This window comes from Mesoplodon densirostris, chromosome 4 (assembly GCF_025265405.1).
Source record: "Mesoplodon densirostris isolate mMesDen1 chromosome 4, mMesDen1 primary haplotype, whole genome shotgun sequence".
NCBI lineage: Eukaryota > Metazoa > Chordata > Mammalia > Artiodactyla > Ziphiidae > Mesoplodon > Mesoplodon densirostris.
This window is the reverse complement of record NC_082664.1, coordinates 30,395,752-30,415,565: the sequence shown is the minus strand read 5'-3', so window position 1 is coordinate 30,415,565 and position 19,814 is coordinate 30,395,752. Positions and strand designations below refer to the sequence as shown.

The 19,814-nt window shown below is 45.4% G+C and overlaps 1 protein-coding gene across 1 annotated transcript in view; it reads right to left on the bottom strand.

Moving 5' to 3' along the window:
* HEATR4 (HEAT repeat containing 4) overlaps positions 1-9,863 on the bottom strand; it is a 35,716-nt gene extending 25,853 nt beyond the window's left edge. The window contains 5 exon segments of the mRNA XM_060095883.1: positions 3,668-3,811; positions 5,156-5,359; positions 6,664-6,804; positions 7,830-8,020; positions 8,968-9,863. Coding sequence (XP_059951866.1) covers positions 3,668-3,811; positions 5,156-5,359; positions 6,664-6,804; positions 7,830-8,020; positions 8,968-9,848 — 1,561 coding nt within the window. The 5' untranslated portion in view covers positions 9,849-9,863.
* Between the last annotated feature and the right edge of the window lie 9,951 nt (positions 9,864-19,814).

Genomic DNA, 19,814 nt, shown 5'->3' with positions numbered 1-19,814 from the left:
GAAGTAGGCAAGGCACGTATGACTGTAGAGCTCACCTGAAATATGTGTATTGCAGGAGTCCTTTCAGGTTTAACTAAATAGTCTCACAAGACTATCATAGGCCACACATGGCACTAATCTTTGGAAGGAAATAGGATGGAAGCCTAGTTTGCCAACAGGACAGCATCAGGCGTTCCTTTTGGCAAGAGTTCTTGAGGTGGTTTGTCTATAGTGTTCCATGGAGCCTTCTGGGGACAGCTCAGGAGCATGGAATCGATCCCCAGGTATGTATGTGTCCTATGTTCCACCAGAGTTATTATCTCTTTTATATAACAACTCCATAGATATAACTCCAGGGTCCTCAAAGGGCATGCTTTGACAAGTTACAGCATTCGTGGGAGCCCAGAGGATGGTGCCTCCTTCAGGCGTGTATATTTCACTTACAGTTCTTTCCAGTCCAGATGTAATTTATCAGTCAGGGTTCATTTTTATCATAAGCAATGTTGCCTACAAAGATAGTTCCTATCCTTATCAGGTTATCGGGACAACAGGTAGGCATTTAACTAAAACTCATTTCTCAAGTAAGAGGGGAAAGCGTTTTGTTAACCTTTTGTCCACAACTAGTTTCATTTTATAGATAAGGAATTTGAAGTTCAGAGAGGTTAACTGACTTCCCAAGATGTGGCAGAGCTAGTTCTATAGCTGAGGTTTTAGAATTTCTAATCTGTCCTTTTTGCTACTACTGTGGGCCACTGTGCCATCTGTTAAGAATGGGCTAGGTGGAAATATGTGCATTTCAGGGGAACAGATAGAAGTCAATTATTTCAAGAAATAATGAGTAAGATAATTTTCTTTGGAAAGTTGTGGGGAGGAAACAAGACAAATCAAAATCTAGACACCCAGGAAAGGGATCACATGAAAGGGAATGACAAAGGTGTTCTCTAATGTATGTGGAAGATTTGGGGATAAGATAATATCTCTTGCCACCTATTGAAGGTTTTCTCTACGTACCAGGCACTAACACACATCATCCCATTTAATACCCAAGGAAATAAGCATTTAAAATAAAGAATGTGTGGGCTTCCCTGGTGGCGCAGTGGTTGAGAGTCTGCCTGCCGATGTAGGGGATGCGGGTTCGTGCCCCGATCCGGGAGGATCCCACATGCCGCAGAGCGGCTGGGCCCGTGAGCCATGGCCGCTGGGCCTGCACGTCCGGAGCCTGTGCTCCGCAGCAGGAGAGGCCACAGCAGTGAGAGACCCGCGTACCGCAAAAAATAAATAAATAAATAAAATAAAATAAAGAATGTGTACATGTGGAAGCATATTAGCAGGGACATCAAACCAAGTCTGGGTGGTGGGGCAGGGAAGACTCCTCAGAGGAAGTGATACCTTAGCTGAAAATTGAAGGGCATGTATAGAAGTTAATCAGGTGAAGAGGGAGAGGTAGAGTTTCCCAGCAGAGGGAGCAGCAAATTTGAAAACCTGGAGTTAAAATGCCCATATCTGGAACTCAGAAGACAGGAAATAAGTGAAATGAAACTTTAAAAACCTGACAACTTTGTAGAGATAAAATTAGTTCCCACCTCTAAGAAATTCCTTGTTTGGTAGAGATGGCAGAAAAGTAAACAGACAATTATGACAGAATAATAAATGCTAGGGCAGAATAATATCAGGATGCTACCGGACTTCCCTGGTGGTGCAGTGGTTAAGAATCTGCCTGCCAGTGCAGGGGACACAGGTTCAATCCCTTGTCTGGGAAGATCCCACATGCCGTGGAGCAACTAAGCCCCTGTGCCACAACTACTGAGCCCACGCACTGCAACTACTGAAGCCTGCGTGCTGCAACTACTGAAGCCCATGCGCCTAGAGCCCACACTCCACAAGAGAAGCCACGGCAATGAGAAGCCTGCGCACCGCAGCAAAGAGTAGCCCCCGCTTGCTGCATCTAGAGAAAGACCTCACGCAGCAACGAAGACCCAGCGCAGCCAAAAATAAAAAATAAAAATAAATTTAAAAAAATTTTAAAAGGATGCTACCATCAGCAGAGAAGGAAGAAGTATCAGCCCAGGCTTCTCACAAAAGGTGGTATCTGAGAGGGCACTTGGGGGTTAGTAAGAGTCAGTTGGTTTTATGTCCTTTCAGCAGCATTTTATAGTTTCTGTCGTCTGGGTCCTGTGTCTTGTTAAGCCAGCTCCTTGGTAGATTACAGTTCTGGCTCTTGTAGATGGGAAATTTTCCTTTTTAACTGCTTATTGCTAGCAAAGAAAAAACTATTGACATTTCTTTTTCAAAAGATTACAGACCATTGGGAAAAATGGCCAAGTCCTTAATTCATTTTACAAGGCTAGTAAAAACTAAAACTTGATAAAGATAGTATAAATAAACACAAAACTACCGATTTCACTTACAAATGTAGTAAAACATTCTAAAATATTAACAAATCAAACCCAGTGGAGTAGTAAAAGAAAGATCCATTAGGATTTTTTCTAAGAGTTTAACAACAGAATTCATTATATCCACAAATTAAAGGAGAAGAAACTAGAAAATGGCTGGTAAAATTCAACACTCATTTTTGTAATAAATAGAAAAGCTCACATGTATGTTGGCATATGTTTGTAAAAGCATAGGGAAAATGGTGGAATGCCAAACTAAACATTAATTACCCTGGGGAATGGCATGGGGGTGGGATTGGGACTGGGAAGTGAGTTGGGGGAAGGTAATCACCTCTTTTTTTTTTTAAATTTTTTTGTCTGCGCTGGGTCTTCGTTGCTGCATGTGGTCTTTCTCTAGTTGTGGCGAGCAGGGGCTACTCTTCGTTGCGGTGCGAGGGCTTCTCATTGTGGTGGCTTCTCTTGTTGTGGAGCAGGGGCTCTAGGTGCATGGGCTTCAGTAGTTGCGTGGGCTCAGTAATTGTGGCTTGCGGACTCTAGAGCACAGGCTCAGTATTTGTGGTGCAGGGGCTTAGTTCCTCTGTGGCATGTGGGATCTTCCTGGACCAGGGATCTAACCCATGTCCCCTGCACTGGCAGGCAGATTCTTAACCACTGAGCCACCAGGGAAGTCCCACCTCTTTTTATACTCCTCTGTGTTGACTGATAATGACACTTTATATTTCTTTCGTAATAAAAAAATGTTTAGGAAGCAGAATCTGTAGAATTTATTGGTCAATTGGTTGTGGGAAGAAGAAAGATTTTATCCAGGATGACTCCCAGGGTCCTAGCTCAGACACTGCATGGATTGTGGGGATGCTGATTGCGATGTGGAATGTAGGGAGGGGTCTATGGAGAGGGTGATGAGTTCAGTATGGGACGTGTTGAGTTTGAGATGTGCTGTCAAAAGAAGAGCTAAAATGGAGTCGAGAGAAAAGTGTGTGCATTCACACACACATACACATATACTTTTTGGCTATTACGAATGGGATCTCTCAAGGCAGAACAATGTGAACTTACTTGTAAGCTACTGAGCATCAAAGGGTGATGAAATTCGTGCAAAAAGCACTAGACTAGAAGTCAGGAATTTAAAATTCATCTCTATTGCTGATAAGTTGTGTATATTCAGGCCAGTCTCTGGGTCTTGGTTTCTATTTTGTGAAATGATCTCAAATAAGCTTCAGGGTCTGCACCAGTTCAAAATGTCTATGGCTCTGTGAATTGCTTATATTCTCAAGCAGTCCAGTTCTGGCTCTCACCTGAGTCCCCCTGGCTGATGGCAATACGGGGCCGTTCTAAAGCAGCTGTGGCACAAGTGATGATGGCTTGGATGCGGATGCCATCATGGATGTCCACCAAGCTCTGCAGCAGGCCCTCTATTGTCTTATGGTGCCACTCGATGACTGTACCATGAGGAGGAAAATCAGAAGAGAACCACCTGGTTAGGGCTAGACATTGGGCTGCAGGCAGGTGACAAGAAGTCCCCTTCCCCTAGGACAATTCAAGCAAAACAGCTCAGAAGAATAAAGGGCTCCAGAGGTGGAGTCCTGTCCTGAGGGGAGTTATTTCTCTGATGATCCATGTACCCTCTTAGGCAGTTCCCAAACAAAACTCCTAATCCCATCCTATATTCTTTTTTTTTTGGCTTAAATAACTCTTTATTGTTATCATCTGGTAAATAGTTAGGTACAATAAAACATAGCAATTAAGGGTACTTTGTCATCAGACATACTTGGTTTGGAATCACAGTTACTAGCTATGTGACCTTGGACAAGTTACTTAACCTCACTGGGCTTGAGATTTCTCATTTGTAAGATGAGAATAATGCTGGAACCCATTGTATTGAGTTACGTTGAGTGTTAAATGAGTTAACTGGACAAAGTGTTTAGCAAAATGCCTGCAAGATAATAAGGGCTCACATGTTAATGATTGTGGTTATCATTAGGTTTCCTTGACTTCTAGGGCTCTTCCATCTGGCTTTCAAGGGCTTCTTCCTTTTATTGCTAACTGCTCTCTTTATAGCTTTGGAACTTTTATTTTAGTGCTCCCACCACCTGTAGGTGCTCCCTACTGGTAGCTTTTACTCAGAATCTCTTTTTCAACTCTTTTTTTGTTTACCTGAACCAGTTTATGTGATGGATCACCTCTCTTTTTCCTGCACTAACTAAACTAGTTTTTCATGTTCTGAAAGCCAGCAGCCCTCGAGTCCTCAAATCTTGCAGCTTTCAACACTCCTTGCTGGGCCCTTCCTCTGTCCCAGGCACTCAGCCTTCTATTCCCGTATCGCTGAAGGCAAAGTAAATATATGATAATCCCAAATTTACAAATGAATTTTGGAAAAGCGTTGTATATACCACAGCCAACTGAAGTTTCTTTTGATCACTGCATTTCCATTGCTTGGGCAGCACATTTCACCCTTTCTTTCATGCATCATTTATTGAGTGTAAAGTTTCAGAGGTCAGTAAGATAGGGTCTCTGCCTGTGAAGAGTTCTCAGCATAGTGAGTTTCCACAAATTACTGATGTAAAACCTGCCCATGCAAAAAGTATCTAGATAAATGCAACTGTCATTGTGTGAAAAGCCCTTATCTAGTCTAACCTTGATGAGGCAACCAGATTTTTATGTCTCACAAGAGAGGGATGGATTTTCAAAGATGGAGAAACACTAGTCCAAGGTGAGAACCTCCTCCTTCACAAATAACATGCTGAAATGTCAGGACCCCCGCCCGCCCCACCCCCTTCACTCACTTAGAGCCCAGGCCATCTTCCATTCCTGCAGCATCCTCCGCAGGACCACCAGTTCCCAAGTCACATTCTCCTTCAGTGACTCTGCCTGCTTCTTCATTCTCCTGCTCTTCATGGGCATGTCCTCCTCACCCACCTGCAGCAGCAGATCCTTGGCCGGTATAGGCAAGGCTGTCCAGCGCATGGCTCCTTTCACAGGCCTGCAAGCTGTGCGGGGCAGCAGTATGAGGTATTCTGCCCGCTGCCGTAAGCGCGTGTTCCCAGCCAGCATCACATTTCTATTCCTGGCTAGCACGAAGGCAAAACAAAACTGTCAAGAGCCAACTTTCCTGTGATTATGTAGGCAACTGAGTACAAGTCCCACAGGGAGTTATGAAAAGTCCTGACTACAAACGTGGTAAAGCCATGATGATGGGGCAGAGAAATGTGGGGAAGAAAAGTTGAGATACATATAAGCCTTTTTATAAGTTTAATAAATCTTTAGGAATATAAATGTTTATATGTAACAACGTTTGCTTATAAAATTCAATATTTGATATATTGCCATTTAAAGTAGAATCTAACTGGCCATTAATTCCTAATTTATTAAGTTTTCTTTTTAATGTTTTTAATTTGGGAGGAGGAATGGTGCTATGAGCTGCTAAGTGTTTACAAGTGCCTTGCTGTAGGAATGACTAGTGTCTCAGTTTTAATGAGGCAGCCGAAGCCCTGGAAGGTGACTTGGCCAAGACCCAACCCAAGGCTTTGCTACGTGCTTTCTTCACTGCTTTATAATCGTAGCCCTCAACAAAGGAGGAGGCTGTGTGAGTTTCGTGGAAGCTGCCCACACCTGCCGTCATTAGCACCTCCTCTGCTTTAGTGGCTATTGCCTCTAGAGCCAGGCAGCACTAGAGACAGAGGTTTGGGGCTGGTGGGAAAAAGAATGGTTCACTACTGCTGCTACTTTCTGCACACCAGCGGGCCCATCTGAACGGTGACATTGCAAAAAAAAGAGTCATGGGGAATGGCGACATAGTCTCTGGAGGATGGGCACATTTTGTTTCATAAGTTTATTTCTTGGTTAACTCCTTTCCCTCTACCTTACCTAACTTACAGAATGAAGGATGATGTACTCATGAAACAGAAATTTGAAACACAGGTTGATTCTAGGGCCTGAAGCAGGTATGGGCCTGAGAATGGAGTGGGAGGGTAGAGCCAGCCCAAGGAAAAAGGGCAGAGTGCTGGATCAGGGGTTTGATGTACTTCCTTTGGAAGCATTAAGGTGGGATCTGTCTTATTAGGAATTACTGGCCCTAAACCACTTGGTTACAACTAAGTTCCGTCTCATTTCAGCTGTATGGGCCACAAAGGCTTTTCCTGTTACAATGAGTATTTTATAATTTTATGAGGTGATTTTTAGTTAGTAGGAAGGGACTCCCCTAGATGCTGGTGGTGTCCCAGCCTATGAAACAGGGGCCTTAAAGAACTAACCCCACTTCCACCTTTACCCCCATTATCAGCTTCCTGCTTACATGGTTCAGGAACTGGCTGGGAAGTCCACCTTTCTGGGGTTTCAGGGAAGACCTTAGATAGCTGCTTGTTGTATCGATTGAGGTTTTCCAGGAAAATTTGGTCCCTCTTTGCACCAATCTGGTGGATGATCTGGACTTTATCTGTGAACAGATAAATAATGAGTCCCTAGAACCCGCCTCCTTCCTCTCTTCCTGGGTTTTTGGTCACCAGGATCAGACCCAGTTTCCTTTTGCCCTACTCTAAGCCTCTAGGACTCATGACTACCATGCTCTGGGGGCATCCCTTGAAGGTGGCTGTTGCTTGGAAGTATGACCTGGTGGCCTCATAAAAGCCTGGAAGCCAAGTCAGAACCTAACTTACAGGCATTGTCCCCTGTGAAAAGCTAGATACTAATGAAGGGTTACCTAATTCATCTCTTATCAGTCATAAATACCTTTGTCTGAATAATTTTGTTAAACATTTTAAGAAGACTTTCAGTTGAAAGCAGTTTTGGAACAAGATGGGGGTAGGGAAGAATAAACAGCTTGGAACGTACAATCCTAGACTGTGTATCCTGGAAGCCCAGGCATCTAAAGGATAGCAGGATGGAAGGGGAAGGTAGTGGACATTCATGGGTATTGGGCAAGAAGCACTATATTTCTTGTCTACTTAAAGTGCATTTTTGTTAATATTGTTTTACAAATAAGGTATGTAAGGCTCAGACGGCTTATATAATTTGCTGAAGGTTAGTAGGAAGGGGCTAAGCCAGGATTTAAGCTCAGATCTCCAGAGCCTGTGGTTGTTTTTTCCAACATAGCACCTCATTGGGGGAATTATCTCAGTGAGAGAAGGGAGAACAGAGAAGAGGTAGGTTGTTCCCCAAGCTGAATCTCGCTTACTTTGCAATGCTACCTCCACTACCTCTTTAGTAAACATAAAGGGATAGAGAGAGGGGAAAGAGGAAGAAGAGTTTCCTTCCTATCAGATACCTACCCCCTGTCCCCGGCCTCCACCCCACAAACCCAAAAAAAACCTCATGTGCTAGTAACCAGGAGGTGTCAACATGAACACTTGGTTCATCCAGGGCCTCTCATCCACACCCATGACTGTTTTATCCCCCAGCTACCTTCCACCTCCCTGCTCCATGTCCCCCTAGGCCCCCACTACAGGGCCCCAGGTCCATTACCAAAGTAAATCTTCTGTTCAAAGGTGTTGTCTGTGGAGTAAGCAAACTTTCCAGCTCGGGGATTCACCTGTCGGAAGTGGCTCTGCCTTGGGGGCTGGTAGACGCTCCCCTTTCCATCAGCGTCCTCAGCAGTCTTATTGATGCCAGGCATGCTTTCAACTGTCTGCACTTGTGGCAAGGAATTGGGCAATCTTGGAATGAGTGACATGGGGAGAAAAGGGGGGACAGGTAGCTTTAAAACTGGTGCCCTTAGAGGGTACATGGACTTGGGGAAGGGAACCCACCTCCTACATTACCTCACTTTACCTATTATGTGTGTGGTTATTTAGTGGACAGTCTGTAAGCTCTTTAAAGGATAGGTCCATGTCGGTTTCATTTACATTGTATTCCCAGCACTTTGCAGAGTGCCTGGAAAGTGGTGGCAATGCAATTTACATTTGTCCAATAAATGAATAAATGTTTCCACTTATCTTCAGTTCACTTTTAGGAATCAGGGATGTTATAGCTCCAGTCTTCCTTCCAGTTATAAATGAAAAGGAAGCAATGTGAGAAACATGCAGTAATCCTCTTCTCTAAGCTTGTTTAGGTCTCTATCCTGCTGCCTGTCAGCTTTCGAGTCAGTTGACACACTGGCTCCTTATTCAGACTGAGGCAGGACCAAACCTCATGAGGCCTCTGCCTTCCTCACTCCCACCATGGATTCGTTTCTAGGAGCACCTGGATAGTACCCGGAACAGCAGAATGGCTCAGTCTGCTGGGAAAGGCTGAGAATCCATTCCTTTAAAGGCAGTGGTTCTCAGCTGGGAGCAGCTTTGTTCCTCAAAGGGACATGTGTCAATGTCTGGAGACATCTTTGGTTGTCACACCTGGAGAGTGCTACTGGCATGCAGTAGGCTGCTGCTAAACATCCTACAGTGCACAGGACCAGCCCCACAACAAAGAATTATCCAGCCCAGCACGTCAGGAGTGCTGAGGTTGCGAAACCTTACTTTGTGGCAATCTTAGCAGGTTGGTGGTGGAAAACACAAGAGGTTAACGTGACAGTGTGTTCTGAAATAAGGAGTGTGAGGCCACCCAGGAGTCCTTGAAGGGGAGCCAGGGATTCTCAAAGGCACGCCCGAGGCCCCAGTCAGTCTACCTATAATAGACAGGAAGCAGCAGCTCTGGCTTCTTTTCCTCCTGGGTTGGCAGAACGACACTTCGATCCTCAAATTCCGCTGTCTCTTCTTCCTCCAGCTGTTTCAAGAGCTCCAGGTCGCTGGAGGAAGTGAGCTCATCCCGGATGTGGCTCCAGTCGTATTGCTGGTGCAAGAAGCTCTGCCACTTACTGGGGGACACCCCAGGCCTCAGGGGACGCTTGTTCTAGATCCATCGGGTAGTGCGCTTGTTAAGCTTTTCCAGCACGACAGCCTGCTGTGCTCTGGCCTCCTTCTCAGGAGGGGGAAGCCAGGTTTCCCTCTTCTCCAGGTTCACATCTGGAGAAAGTGACAGATTCAGCACGTCTAGCTCCCTGCTTGGATGAAGATTGAGAGGACCAGGTGCTTCCTGGACTGCACTTGCTGGCTTTGATTTCTTCAGCTTCTTAAGATTGGCAGAGCTTTCCGTCTTCATAGCCTGGGAGGTGACCCTTGTTGAGGGACCCGAAAAATCCAAGAACTTGAAGCTGACGGGCTTCTCAGGTCGCGGCTTCCTGACTTGGGGAGGCTGGATGATGCCGTCTGCATCGTAGAGATGGTCAAAGCTGTTTTGGCTATAAGGAATGCTGGCCAGCCCTAGCTGCTGCACCACCTCCTGAGAAAAGGTGAGGTTTGCAGCTGCCTGTTTCAAATATTGGTTCTTGAGGTCTGCACAGTGCTGCGGGCTGGAGTGGAAGACTGGAGGCACACTGGAAATGGAGGCGCACTCCTCCTTGTTTCTTGGTTTTAAGTAGGAGAAAACCATGCCCCAGCCCAGCCGTGGGGGGAGTGACTGACGGAAATGCTGGGAGAGAAAGGTCTTTCCCTTCTCGGTCTTAGTCATTGTTTCCCAGCAAATGCTTCCTTCCACACTGCCTGGTCCAGAGGAGGACCTGGAGGCATGACCAGGCACCTGTTAAGGGGATGGGAAGAACTGGTGAGAGCTCTAGGTCAGTAGAAATTGGTAGCCCATAGCAGTCAGTAAGAAAAGAACTTGGAGAACAGGGAGGGGAGGGGGGAAGCCATGGGAATTAGAAAGACAAAAGAAAGAAATGCTGCAACATGTGAAATGGTCCTTGTTCAGACCTTTGCTTCCAGTTCTCACATTTGTCCCAAACCTCAGACCCTCATCTCCTTATGAGGGATTACTGCTTTTCAGCAGTATCCCAGGTTTCCAATTTTTCCGCAAAAGTTGCTTTCTCCCTGTTCAAAGAACTTACAGCATAAAGTTCAGACAACTCAGCCTGGCATTCAGGGTTCTCCCTGAGTATGACCCCAGTTTATGACCTTGTCCTGACATGTAACCTCTCCTCTCGACTCTCCTAGCTCTTCTCCGAGTGTTCTTCCCTCCACAAGTAGATCTTCCTTCTGTGCCATGTGAAGCCTTTCTTCCATACTTGACACAAATTCTGTCCATCCTTCCAGGCCCAGCTCAATTCCTGCCTACTCCGTAACGCTTTCTTGACCTATCCAGGCCTCCCTGTCATACACAGATTTACAAATCACTCCTAGTACATTCCAGTTATTTTAACTTTTAACCCTGTGACACCTCACATCGTTAAACATTTGGCTCCTTAACTGCACCGTAAGGACCACGTCTCCAGTCTGTTGTCCTTCAGAGTCACCCAGTACGTTTCCATATTGTTACATAGTCTTCATTGTTAAAATGGTTTACAGCTACAGAATATTTTATCAAATAGGTAAATCACCTTAGCTCTTAATTATCAGGCAAGTTGTTTCCAGGTTTTAGCTAGCATGGAAAACACCGCAGAGAACAAATGCCTAGAGTTAGTGCTTTTAAAAAATTTTTCCTTCTGAAGCACTTCCTTGGCCTAATAATGATAATTGACAGTTATGAGTACTTTGCTAAGGGCTTTACACTGGGATGATATTATGGTCTTTACTGCCTGTGGGAAGAAGCTGAGGCTCAGAGAGGTAGGTAAATTACTTCAGATCACATAGGCCATAAGTAGCAGAGTCAGGCTTCAAAGTCAGCTGCCAGATTCCACCCAGAGCACTTAACTTCCGTGCCACACTGGCTTTGGCTCCCTACCACTCATTTTGTTGGGCCTTGCCATTCCCAGGGGCAGGTGACACTGTCCCCCCCGACCTCTGCCCCAAGCATGAAGGTGAGGCCATTATTCTGTTGTGCTTACTGCCAACTCCTGCCTTTCCTGCCCTGTGCACAGGGTACCCCTTAGCCTGGATCTGACTCTTCTCTCTCTCTTTCACAACACCCAGCACAGTACATTCTCTTTTTAGGGCTTGCTTTATTCCATTGTCTTCTGTGTATGAAATCTGTCCTCTTGGTGTGTCTTTTTGTTAAGGGTCAGCTTTTACCTAGATGTCACTAGGCCAGAATTAATGACCTAACTCACATTAAGTCACACATGATTAATGTGATGTCCCTCCAGGAATTTTTGCACATAAGGTTAGATTTAGTTGTTCCATCTCTTCACAGTCATGAAGGCAACATGGCCATCGGGCACTGAGTATTTTAAAAGTCGGACAAAAAATTAGGGCAAGGCTAGAGGGTGGTCACAAGGTGCTGCTTTTCTTTCTTTTTTTTTTTTTTGCGGTACGCGGGCCTCTCACTGCTGTGGCCTCTCCCGTTGCGGAGCGCAGGCTCAGCAGCCATGGCTCACGGGCCCAGCCGCTCCGCGGCACGTGGGATCCTCCCAGACCAGGGCACGAACCCATGTCCCCTGCATCGGCAGGCGGACTCTCAACCACTGCGCCACCAGGGAAGCCCTGCTTTTCTTTAAACAGTGTCTACTCTCACTGGTTGAAAATGAACTGCGAGATGAACACAATATTAGTATTCTCCTGCCTTGTGTATATAGCCTAATAGAACATCTTATTCTTAACATATCAGTGTATCAGTACCTTGATCCTAAGTCAGGAGGCATTTTGAGCCTAAACACTTGAAAAACAGAATGAGAACTGGTTTCACCCTAAGATGACTACCTATATGGAATGATTTGGGATGTCCCCAGATATATGGCCGTTAGCCTGTGACATACAGAATCTTTGGTTACAATGCTATCAGCACAGAAAGAATACCATGTTATCATTATCAGTTATTATAAATTCTCAAGGAATAGTTATCATCATCTAAGATAATGGCTTGTTGAAAAAGGATGAAACACATGATAGATATATTTTTGTAAAGGAATTGGGACAGGACAAAATGTTCTAAGGTTTGGTCAAAAGAGGTCTGTCCTGGACGGACCTAGAGTCAGAAGACAAGTGTCAGGCCAGGTTCTGCACTTCCCAGCCATGTTTAAATGATTTAATATCCCTGGTTTGCCTTAGTTTGCCAATCTGAAAATAGAGTCTGATACCTGTTCTAATATAGTGTTGATATGAAGCTCAAAATTAGGGAACATGTATGAAAGTTCTCTGCAAGCCGCAAAGTATTACATAACTGGGAGGAATTGTTATTGATTTAGAGCCTGGAGTATTGTCCTTAGAAGGCAAGTCTCTGGGGCCCCACAGGTAGATGCACTGGGCACTTAGGGAAAAGTTTAGGAATACTGGGGCCCTAGGCAATTAAGAGAGGGAAGAAAAGACCTACAAACAGAGTTTGGAAGCTCCATATTATCCAAACTTAAATGTTACTTGGACTAACATTGAGGCAGGGTCCCCTCCCAACAAATAGCCCTTAAGAACCAAAAGCAGAGTGGCAGGTTCCAGGTGCTTTTGTGCACTGACAGCATGAGAAATTGAATAAACTGCATCCTACAGTTATTCAAACCTGGCATAACTGCAGATCAGGCCCTGTAATCTGGTAAGCAGCAACCACCAGATTATCTCTTGCATTTCTAGGAACTTGGCTAGACAGGCAGGAGGGGCTGGAAGGTTTATGCCACATGTGTCCAGTTAACACCTGATATAAAAATCCGGACTCAGGGGCTTCCCTGGTGGCGCAGTGGTTGAGAATCTGCCTGCTAATGCAGGGGACACGGGTTTGAGCCCTGGGCTGGGAGGATCCCACCTGCCGCGGAGCGACTAGGCCCGTGAGCCACAACTACTGAGCCTGCACGTCTGGAGCCTGTGCTCCGCAACGAGAGAGGCCGCGATAGTGAGAGGCCCATGCACCGCGATGAGGAGTGGTCCCCACTTGCCACAACTAGAGAAAGCCCTCGCACAGAAACAAAGACCCAACACAGCAAAAATAAATAAATAAATAAACTCCTACCCCCAACATCTTCTTTAAAAAAAAAAAAAAATCCAGACTCAAAATGGATGCTATCTCAGAGGTTCCAAATTTAGTTCCACTCTTCTGTTCACCTTCCCAGTCCCCTACCCTCACCCCCTGGTCTGTTGCCTTTATTCTGCAGAAATAGTTGAAGTGGGCTAAATAATACATGCTGAAAGGAGAAATAATCTTGTTTTTTCCCTTCTGTTACTAAAGCAGTGGAAACTGCCACAGAAGAAAAGGCTATAAACCTTAGCACAGTATTTTGAGAGGTTTTTTTAAAAAATATTTATTTATTTATTTAATTTATTTGGGCTGTGCCGGGTCTTAGTTGCGCCACGCGTGGTCTTCGTCACAGCATGTGGGATCTTCTTAGTTGCAGCACTCGGGATTTTAGTTGCGGCACGTGGACTTCTTAGTTGCGGCATGCGGGATCTAGTTCCCTGACCAGGGATGGAATCTGGGCCCCCTGCACTGGGTGTGTGGAGTCTTATCCACTGGACCACCAGGGAAGTCCCATCTTCTGAGAGTTTTAGACAAGTAATACACTCTGATCTACACCCACAGATTCTGAAGTTCTGAGGAAGGGCCCAAGAGGGGACAGTCAGCTTCTGTGCCAGTGCTTGTTAGATAAAGGACCTTCTGCATCAAGATCACCTGAGGAGTTTGTTAAAATGCAGATTCCTGTGTCCCACACTCTAGAATATTGATTCAGTAGGCTGCAAGTGAAGCCTAGAGATCTGCATTTTAACAAGCTCTCAGAGGTTTTTATACACATTAAATTTAAAGAAACCATATCTCCAAAATGTATCTGTCGGATTTGTGAAGGAAGTTTGGTTAGTAGGGAGAGTGGAATCAGGGAACACAGCCTTTTAACCTGGCTTATTTCAAATACCCTCTCTCTGCTGCCTCTTTTTTTTTTAAGTTAAGTATTTTTTAAATTAATTAATTTATTTTTTGGCTGTGTTGGGTCTTCGTTTCTCTAGTTGTGGCGAGCAGGGGCTACTCTTCGTTGCGGTGCATGGGCTTCTCGCTGAGGTGGCTTCTCTTGTTGCGGAGCATGAGCTCTAGGTGCACAGTCTTCAGTAGTTGTGGCACGTGGGCTTCAGTAGTTGTGGCGTGCGGGCTTAGTTGCTCTGCGGCATGTGGGGTCCTCCCAGACCAGGGCTCGAACCTGTGTGCCCTGCATTGGCAGGTGGACTCTTAACCACTGCGCCACCAGGGAGGTCCCTGCTGCCTCTTTCTTAACAGAAAGTTCCCTTCATTTTTTTCCCCCTCTACTTATTTTTTTCTTTCTTTCTTCTTTTTTTTGGCATGCTGAGTGGCTTGGGAGATTTTAGTTCCCCTACCAGGGACTGAACCTGGGCCACAGCAGTGAAAGTCCTAACCACTGGACTGCCAGGGAATTCCCTCTACTTTCTAATTCCCATTCTTTGCCATGCACTCATACAGTCCACTCATGCTGTCTCATGAGATTACTCTGGAAATGCTACCATAAAGATAATCTGTTACAACTCTTTTATATTAGGTTTCAAAACCAAGGTCCGGAGAGCAGACATGTGACTAAGATCACAGTACTGCTTAGTACCTGAAGCAACACACTGACACTTTGACACTTAATCCAAAATATTTTCAACTACTCTGTCTGCCTCTCATCATTCATCGGATGCTAATAAGCTCCTTTCACATACTGTGAAGCAGCAGTGTTTTGAAATTACCTTCAAAGTGGCTTCCTACACACAGTCTTCAAAGGGAAGCAAGCTTCTTCCATCTTAAACCTTCCTTAGTTTTAGGTTCCAAAGCTGCTAATATTGGTTACTAGGCAACCACCTCTTTAGAATTCCATGAGTCTACTCACAGAACCTATGGGTTCAATCAGGGGTATCTTCAGCTATTTATTAAATTTCCTTCTTTGTAAATTGAGCTTTGGGAAGTTGCATTGTATTTACTGATTGGTGGCAAAATGGATTTCTTGGTCATCCTTTGAAAAATAAACCTCTAGGTCTATGCAGCTCAGTGTCCCCCCACCGCCGGCCCCCCCATTCGTTCATAAGTCCTACTGAGAAAGAGACAGAGCAAGGGAACACATGAACACCCAGCTCTGGCGTGCTTCAGACCACCAGGTTGATGGAACAAGTGGTAAAGCAGAATGAGGGTCTCTGGGACCTTTCTCATTCCCCTTTCATCTCTGCCCCTGCTTAATCTCCTTCCTTCACACAGTTCAGTTCCATCTCCCCTGCTTCCCAAATTCTGGCTAGGTTGTCAGCCAATAACACTATTTTTTTTACAAGGGGACTCTTCAAGTCCTTTTTTTTTTTCTTTTTTGCGGTACGCGGGCCTCTCACTGTTCTGGCCTCTCCCGTTGCCGAGCACAGGCTCCGGATGTGCAGGCTCAGCGGCCATGGCTCACGGGCCTAGCCGCTCCGCGGCATGTGGGATCTTCCTGGACCGGGGCATGAACCCGTGTCTCCTGCATCGGCAGGCGGACTCTCAACCACTGTGCCACCAGGGAAGCCCAAGTCATATTTTTAATAATAAAATTCCAGGCCTACAGAATACTGGTCTTCAAGCTTCCCCTTGTGAAATGAACTAATTTGTCCTGACAGTAAAGAAGATTTCTGGCCATAAAGTTCTGTCTGTCTCCTTGATCTGGGGCTGTGCTATTCAGGTGGTCACCATCTCTTGCTGACCAACCTGAGCACTAACTTTAGTGCCAGGGCTCAATTTGTGCTCAGACCCTGGGTCCCTCACAGAAGAGTGAAAGGACATGTTCTGTGAGATGAAATGAATGAAAGAATTAAAAAATTAAATATTAAAACACTGGTTAAGGTTCCTCAAGAAATTAAAATTACCATGTGATCCAGCAATTCCATTTCTGGGTATATACCCAAAGAATTGAAAGCAGAGGCTCATACAGATGTTTGTACGCCCATGCTCATGGCATATTCACAGCAGCCAAAAGGTGGAAGCAACCTAAACGTCCATCGATGGATGAATGGATAAACGAAATGTGGTATATACATACAACAGAATATTAATTCAGGTTTAAAAAGGAATAAAATGCTGATACATGCTACATATATGGGTGAACCTGGAAGACATTATGCAAAGTGAAATAAGCCAGACGCAAAAGGACAAATACCGTATGAGTCCACTTATCTAAGGTACTTAGAATAGTCAAATAATAGCTACAGAAAGTGGAATAATGATGTCCAAGGGGCTGTGGTGGAGAGGAAGGAATGAGGAGTTGTTTAATAGGTACAGAATTTCAGTTTGGGTGATGAAAAAGGAGATAGGGTTAAAGGTTGCACAACAATGTGAATGTACTTAAAGGTTGCCCAACAATGTGAATGTACTTAGGTAACTATGCATTTTAAAATGGTAAATTTTATCTTTGTATATTACCACAGTTTAAAAAAAACAACCTTGTTTAATTATAAAAGCCATGAGTTTTTTGGTGATAGAAATTCTGCGCAAAGAAGAAAATTAAAACTACTCATGATACCCCAAAGCCTAAGACACAACAGTTTAGGGTAGCTTTCTACTAGTCTTTTTTTTTTCTTTAATGTTTATATATATATATATATATATATATATATATATATATATATATATATATATATATTTAAGTTCTACAAACTGTTCTCTACCTGCTTTCAATGTCATGAAAATTTCCTCATCATATTCTTCTGCTACATCATTTTTAATGGCTACATCTCTTCTGTTGTATTACTGCATTACAATTAAATTGACTAAACCAAATTTATATTGCTAGTTTCTTTTTCCTCTCTTAAAACAACGATATGGTAAACATTGTTATAGCCAAATATTTACACACATTTATGAATGTTTATTTAGGCAAAGTTTCTAGAAGTGGAATTGTGAGTCAAAGAGAATGCATCTTTTAAATATTTTTAACCAGGTTGCTCTGAAAAGGTGATACCACTGTATATATCCACCAACAGTATATGAATGTCTGTTTCCCAAATCTTCTCAACTAGGACATCATCATGTGAGAGACAAAGCATAATGGTTCAGAGCACAGGCTCTGGAATTGGATTGCAAATGTATAAATCCCAGCATTTCCACTTTCTAGCTGTGTGATCTTCAGCAGATCAATTCACCTCTCTGGGCCTTAATTTGCTCATAAGGTTCTTGTAAGGATTAAGAGTTAGCTATTATTATTTACCGTCTTTAGCTTGAGTCTCTCGTGCACAAAATACACTGTGAAGTATCCCACAGAACCAGTACAAAAGTAATTAGAGCTAAAGGGAGTTGCGTGATTAATGACCAGCAGGACAGGAGAACATTTGAAACTAGGTAAAAAGTCTTGTCTGGGAAGCTCATGGGGTGGCCTTATTAGGAGCAAAGGCAAACGCAGGTTTTGTGGGCTTGAAGCTTATACAATTTGCAGGTTTCTCTAATAGAAAGGATATGAATTCATGAATGTAAAATCAAGTACAAGGCCGCGGAAGGGGCCTGCAGTTAAGTTTGAAGAAAAATTCACCACTGGATGGAACCCAATGCTTATGAAATAGTGGGAAAAGGTGAGCAGTCCAGGGCGAGAGGGAGATAACGTTTGCCTAGATGGAGCAATATAAGAGTCCAGATAACAAAATAACAACTATTACCTCATTTGGCTGTTTTTACACCCATAAGGAATGAAAGTGAGGTCACACAGCTAGTAAGACGCCAGGCCCCTTAGTTGTGGAATGGTGTGGGAAAATAATCATAATAGACAAATAACATACAAGCAAAACACCATGGTGCAATTTTTTTTTTCATTTTTATTTTTTTGGCCGTGCTGCACAGCATGGAGAACTTCCCTAATAGGGATCAAACTCATGCCCCCTGCATTGGAAGGGCAGTGTCTTAACCACTGGACCGCCAGGGAGGTCCTTTTTTTTTTTTTTTTTTTTTTTTATGGTGCACATTTTAAAAGAAAAGACCTATGATTATTATTAGCTGGTGTGAATTACTCAACAAAGTGACAAAACTCAATTCCAGTCCACTCCTCTGGCTATTAATGTTACCGAACATAAGTCCCTGTGCCTGACGCACAGTGAGGCCAAACAATACCAAAACGTTGGAGTTTGGAACAGAGAAAGGTTTATTGCAGGGCTATGCAAAGAGATTGGTAGCTCATGCCTTAAAAACCCCAAACTCCCCTAGAGCTTTCAGCAAAGCCCTTTTATAGGAAGGGTGGAGGGAGCGTGGTTGTTGCAAACCTCTTGATGTTAGATCCTTTTTTTTAAAAAAAATTATGTATTTATTTAGTCTGCGTCGGGTCCTAGTTGCAGCATGCTTGCGGGATCTAGTTCCCCGACCAGGGATCGAACCCCGGCCCCCTGCATTGGGAGCGGGGAGTCTTACCCACTGGACCACCAGGGATGTCCCAGATCCTTTGTTCTTGAGGTCAGGTCAGGTCAAGGTCAGGTCACGATGTTCTCATAAATCTCCACCAAACAAATGTTATTCTCTGTTCCGGCCTGAAAGGGCAAGGTCCCAAGGCACAACTTTCACCCACAGGGCCGGGTTCCCAGACCCTGCCCAGCCGTCATCACTGAGGGAGCAAGGCGTCCAGGACCCAACTGGCCCTCAGGCTCCTCAGGCCGCCCAAAAGGCGGAGGTCAGGTCCCACAGACTGCGACCCAGGCAGACTACCGCCGCCATTAGGTCGCAGAGACGGGCATGGGGGAGAGGTTCACCACTGCCTCAAGGCCTGGGCCCCGCCAGTGGGCAGCCTTGGCAAGGGCTCTGAAGCCCTACAGGACACAGCCCCCAGCCTGTCCTGGGGCTCCCCAGCGCACTTGCTGGCAGGAGGCTGCGGAGGGCCTGGAGGGCCCCAGGGAGAAGGCCGTGATCTGATCCACCTCTTACCTCACTCTCCGCTGGAGGACCACCGCCAGACGGACAGTTGGCGGAGCAGGACCGCTAATCGCCTCTCTAACCTTCCCGCTTTGGGGTTCTCACGGTAACCGGTCGCCCAGGGTAACTGCGTGCAGCAAAGGCTGCACGCCAAGGGCTGCTCGCTGCCCCGCTCCACCACAGGATCCCGGGCAGGCTCAGGGGCTCGGTCCCGCCGAGGGGCCGGCGCCGCCTCAGCTGCCGTGGGCCACAGCAGCTGGGCTGGGGGCGGGGGCAGAGACCAGGGTCGCCATGGTCGGCCCGGGGACCGTGTCGGAGCCAATCGGGTGGCTGGCTTGCTGGAGGCGGCGGCGGCCGCACGCTCCTACATCATGGAGGCCCCGGCGTCCGGCCGGCGCGCCCTGCCCTATTACATTAATTTTGGAGACTGGACACTTTGTTAAGTGCCAGGTTCCTTCAGGGGCAGCCCGGTCCAGCCCACGCTGCACGAGCCAAAGAGCTTCTGAGAGGCAAAACTAGGAAAATTCTTCCCAACGTAAAGTTCCTGTGTGTCTGCTTTCGCTCTTGCTTTTAAAGGTCGGCCACTGATTGGCAGGACTTCGCGGCCCTCCAAAGAGTTATAGCAGGGTGCTCGGCCCCATTAGGCCTTAGGCTGCAGATAGGCAGCCTGTCGCTAGAGGGACTCTAACTAGTTTCTAACTTTCTTCACAGCGCTCTTCAGTTGACCCGAGATCTGAAAAA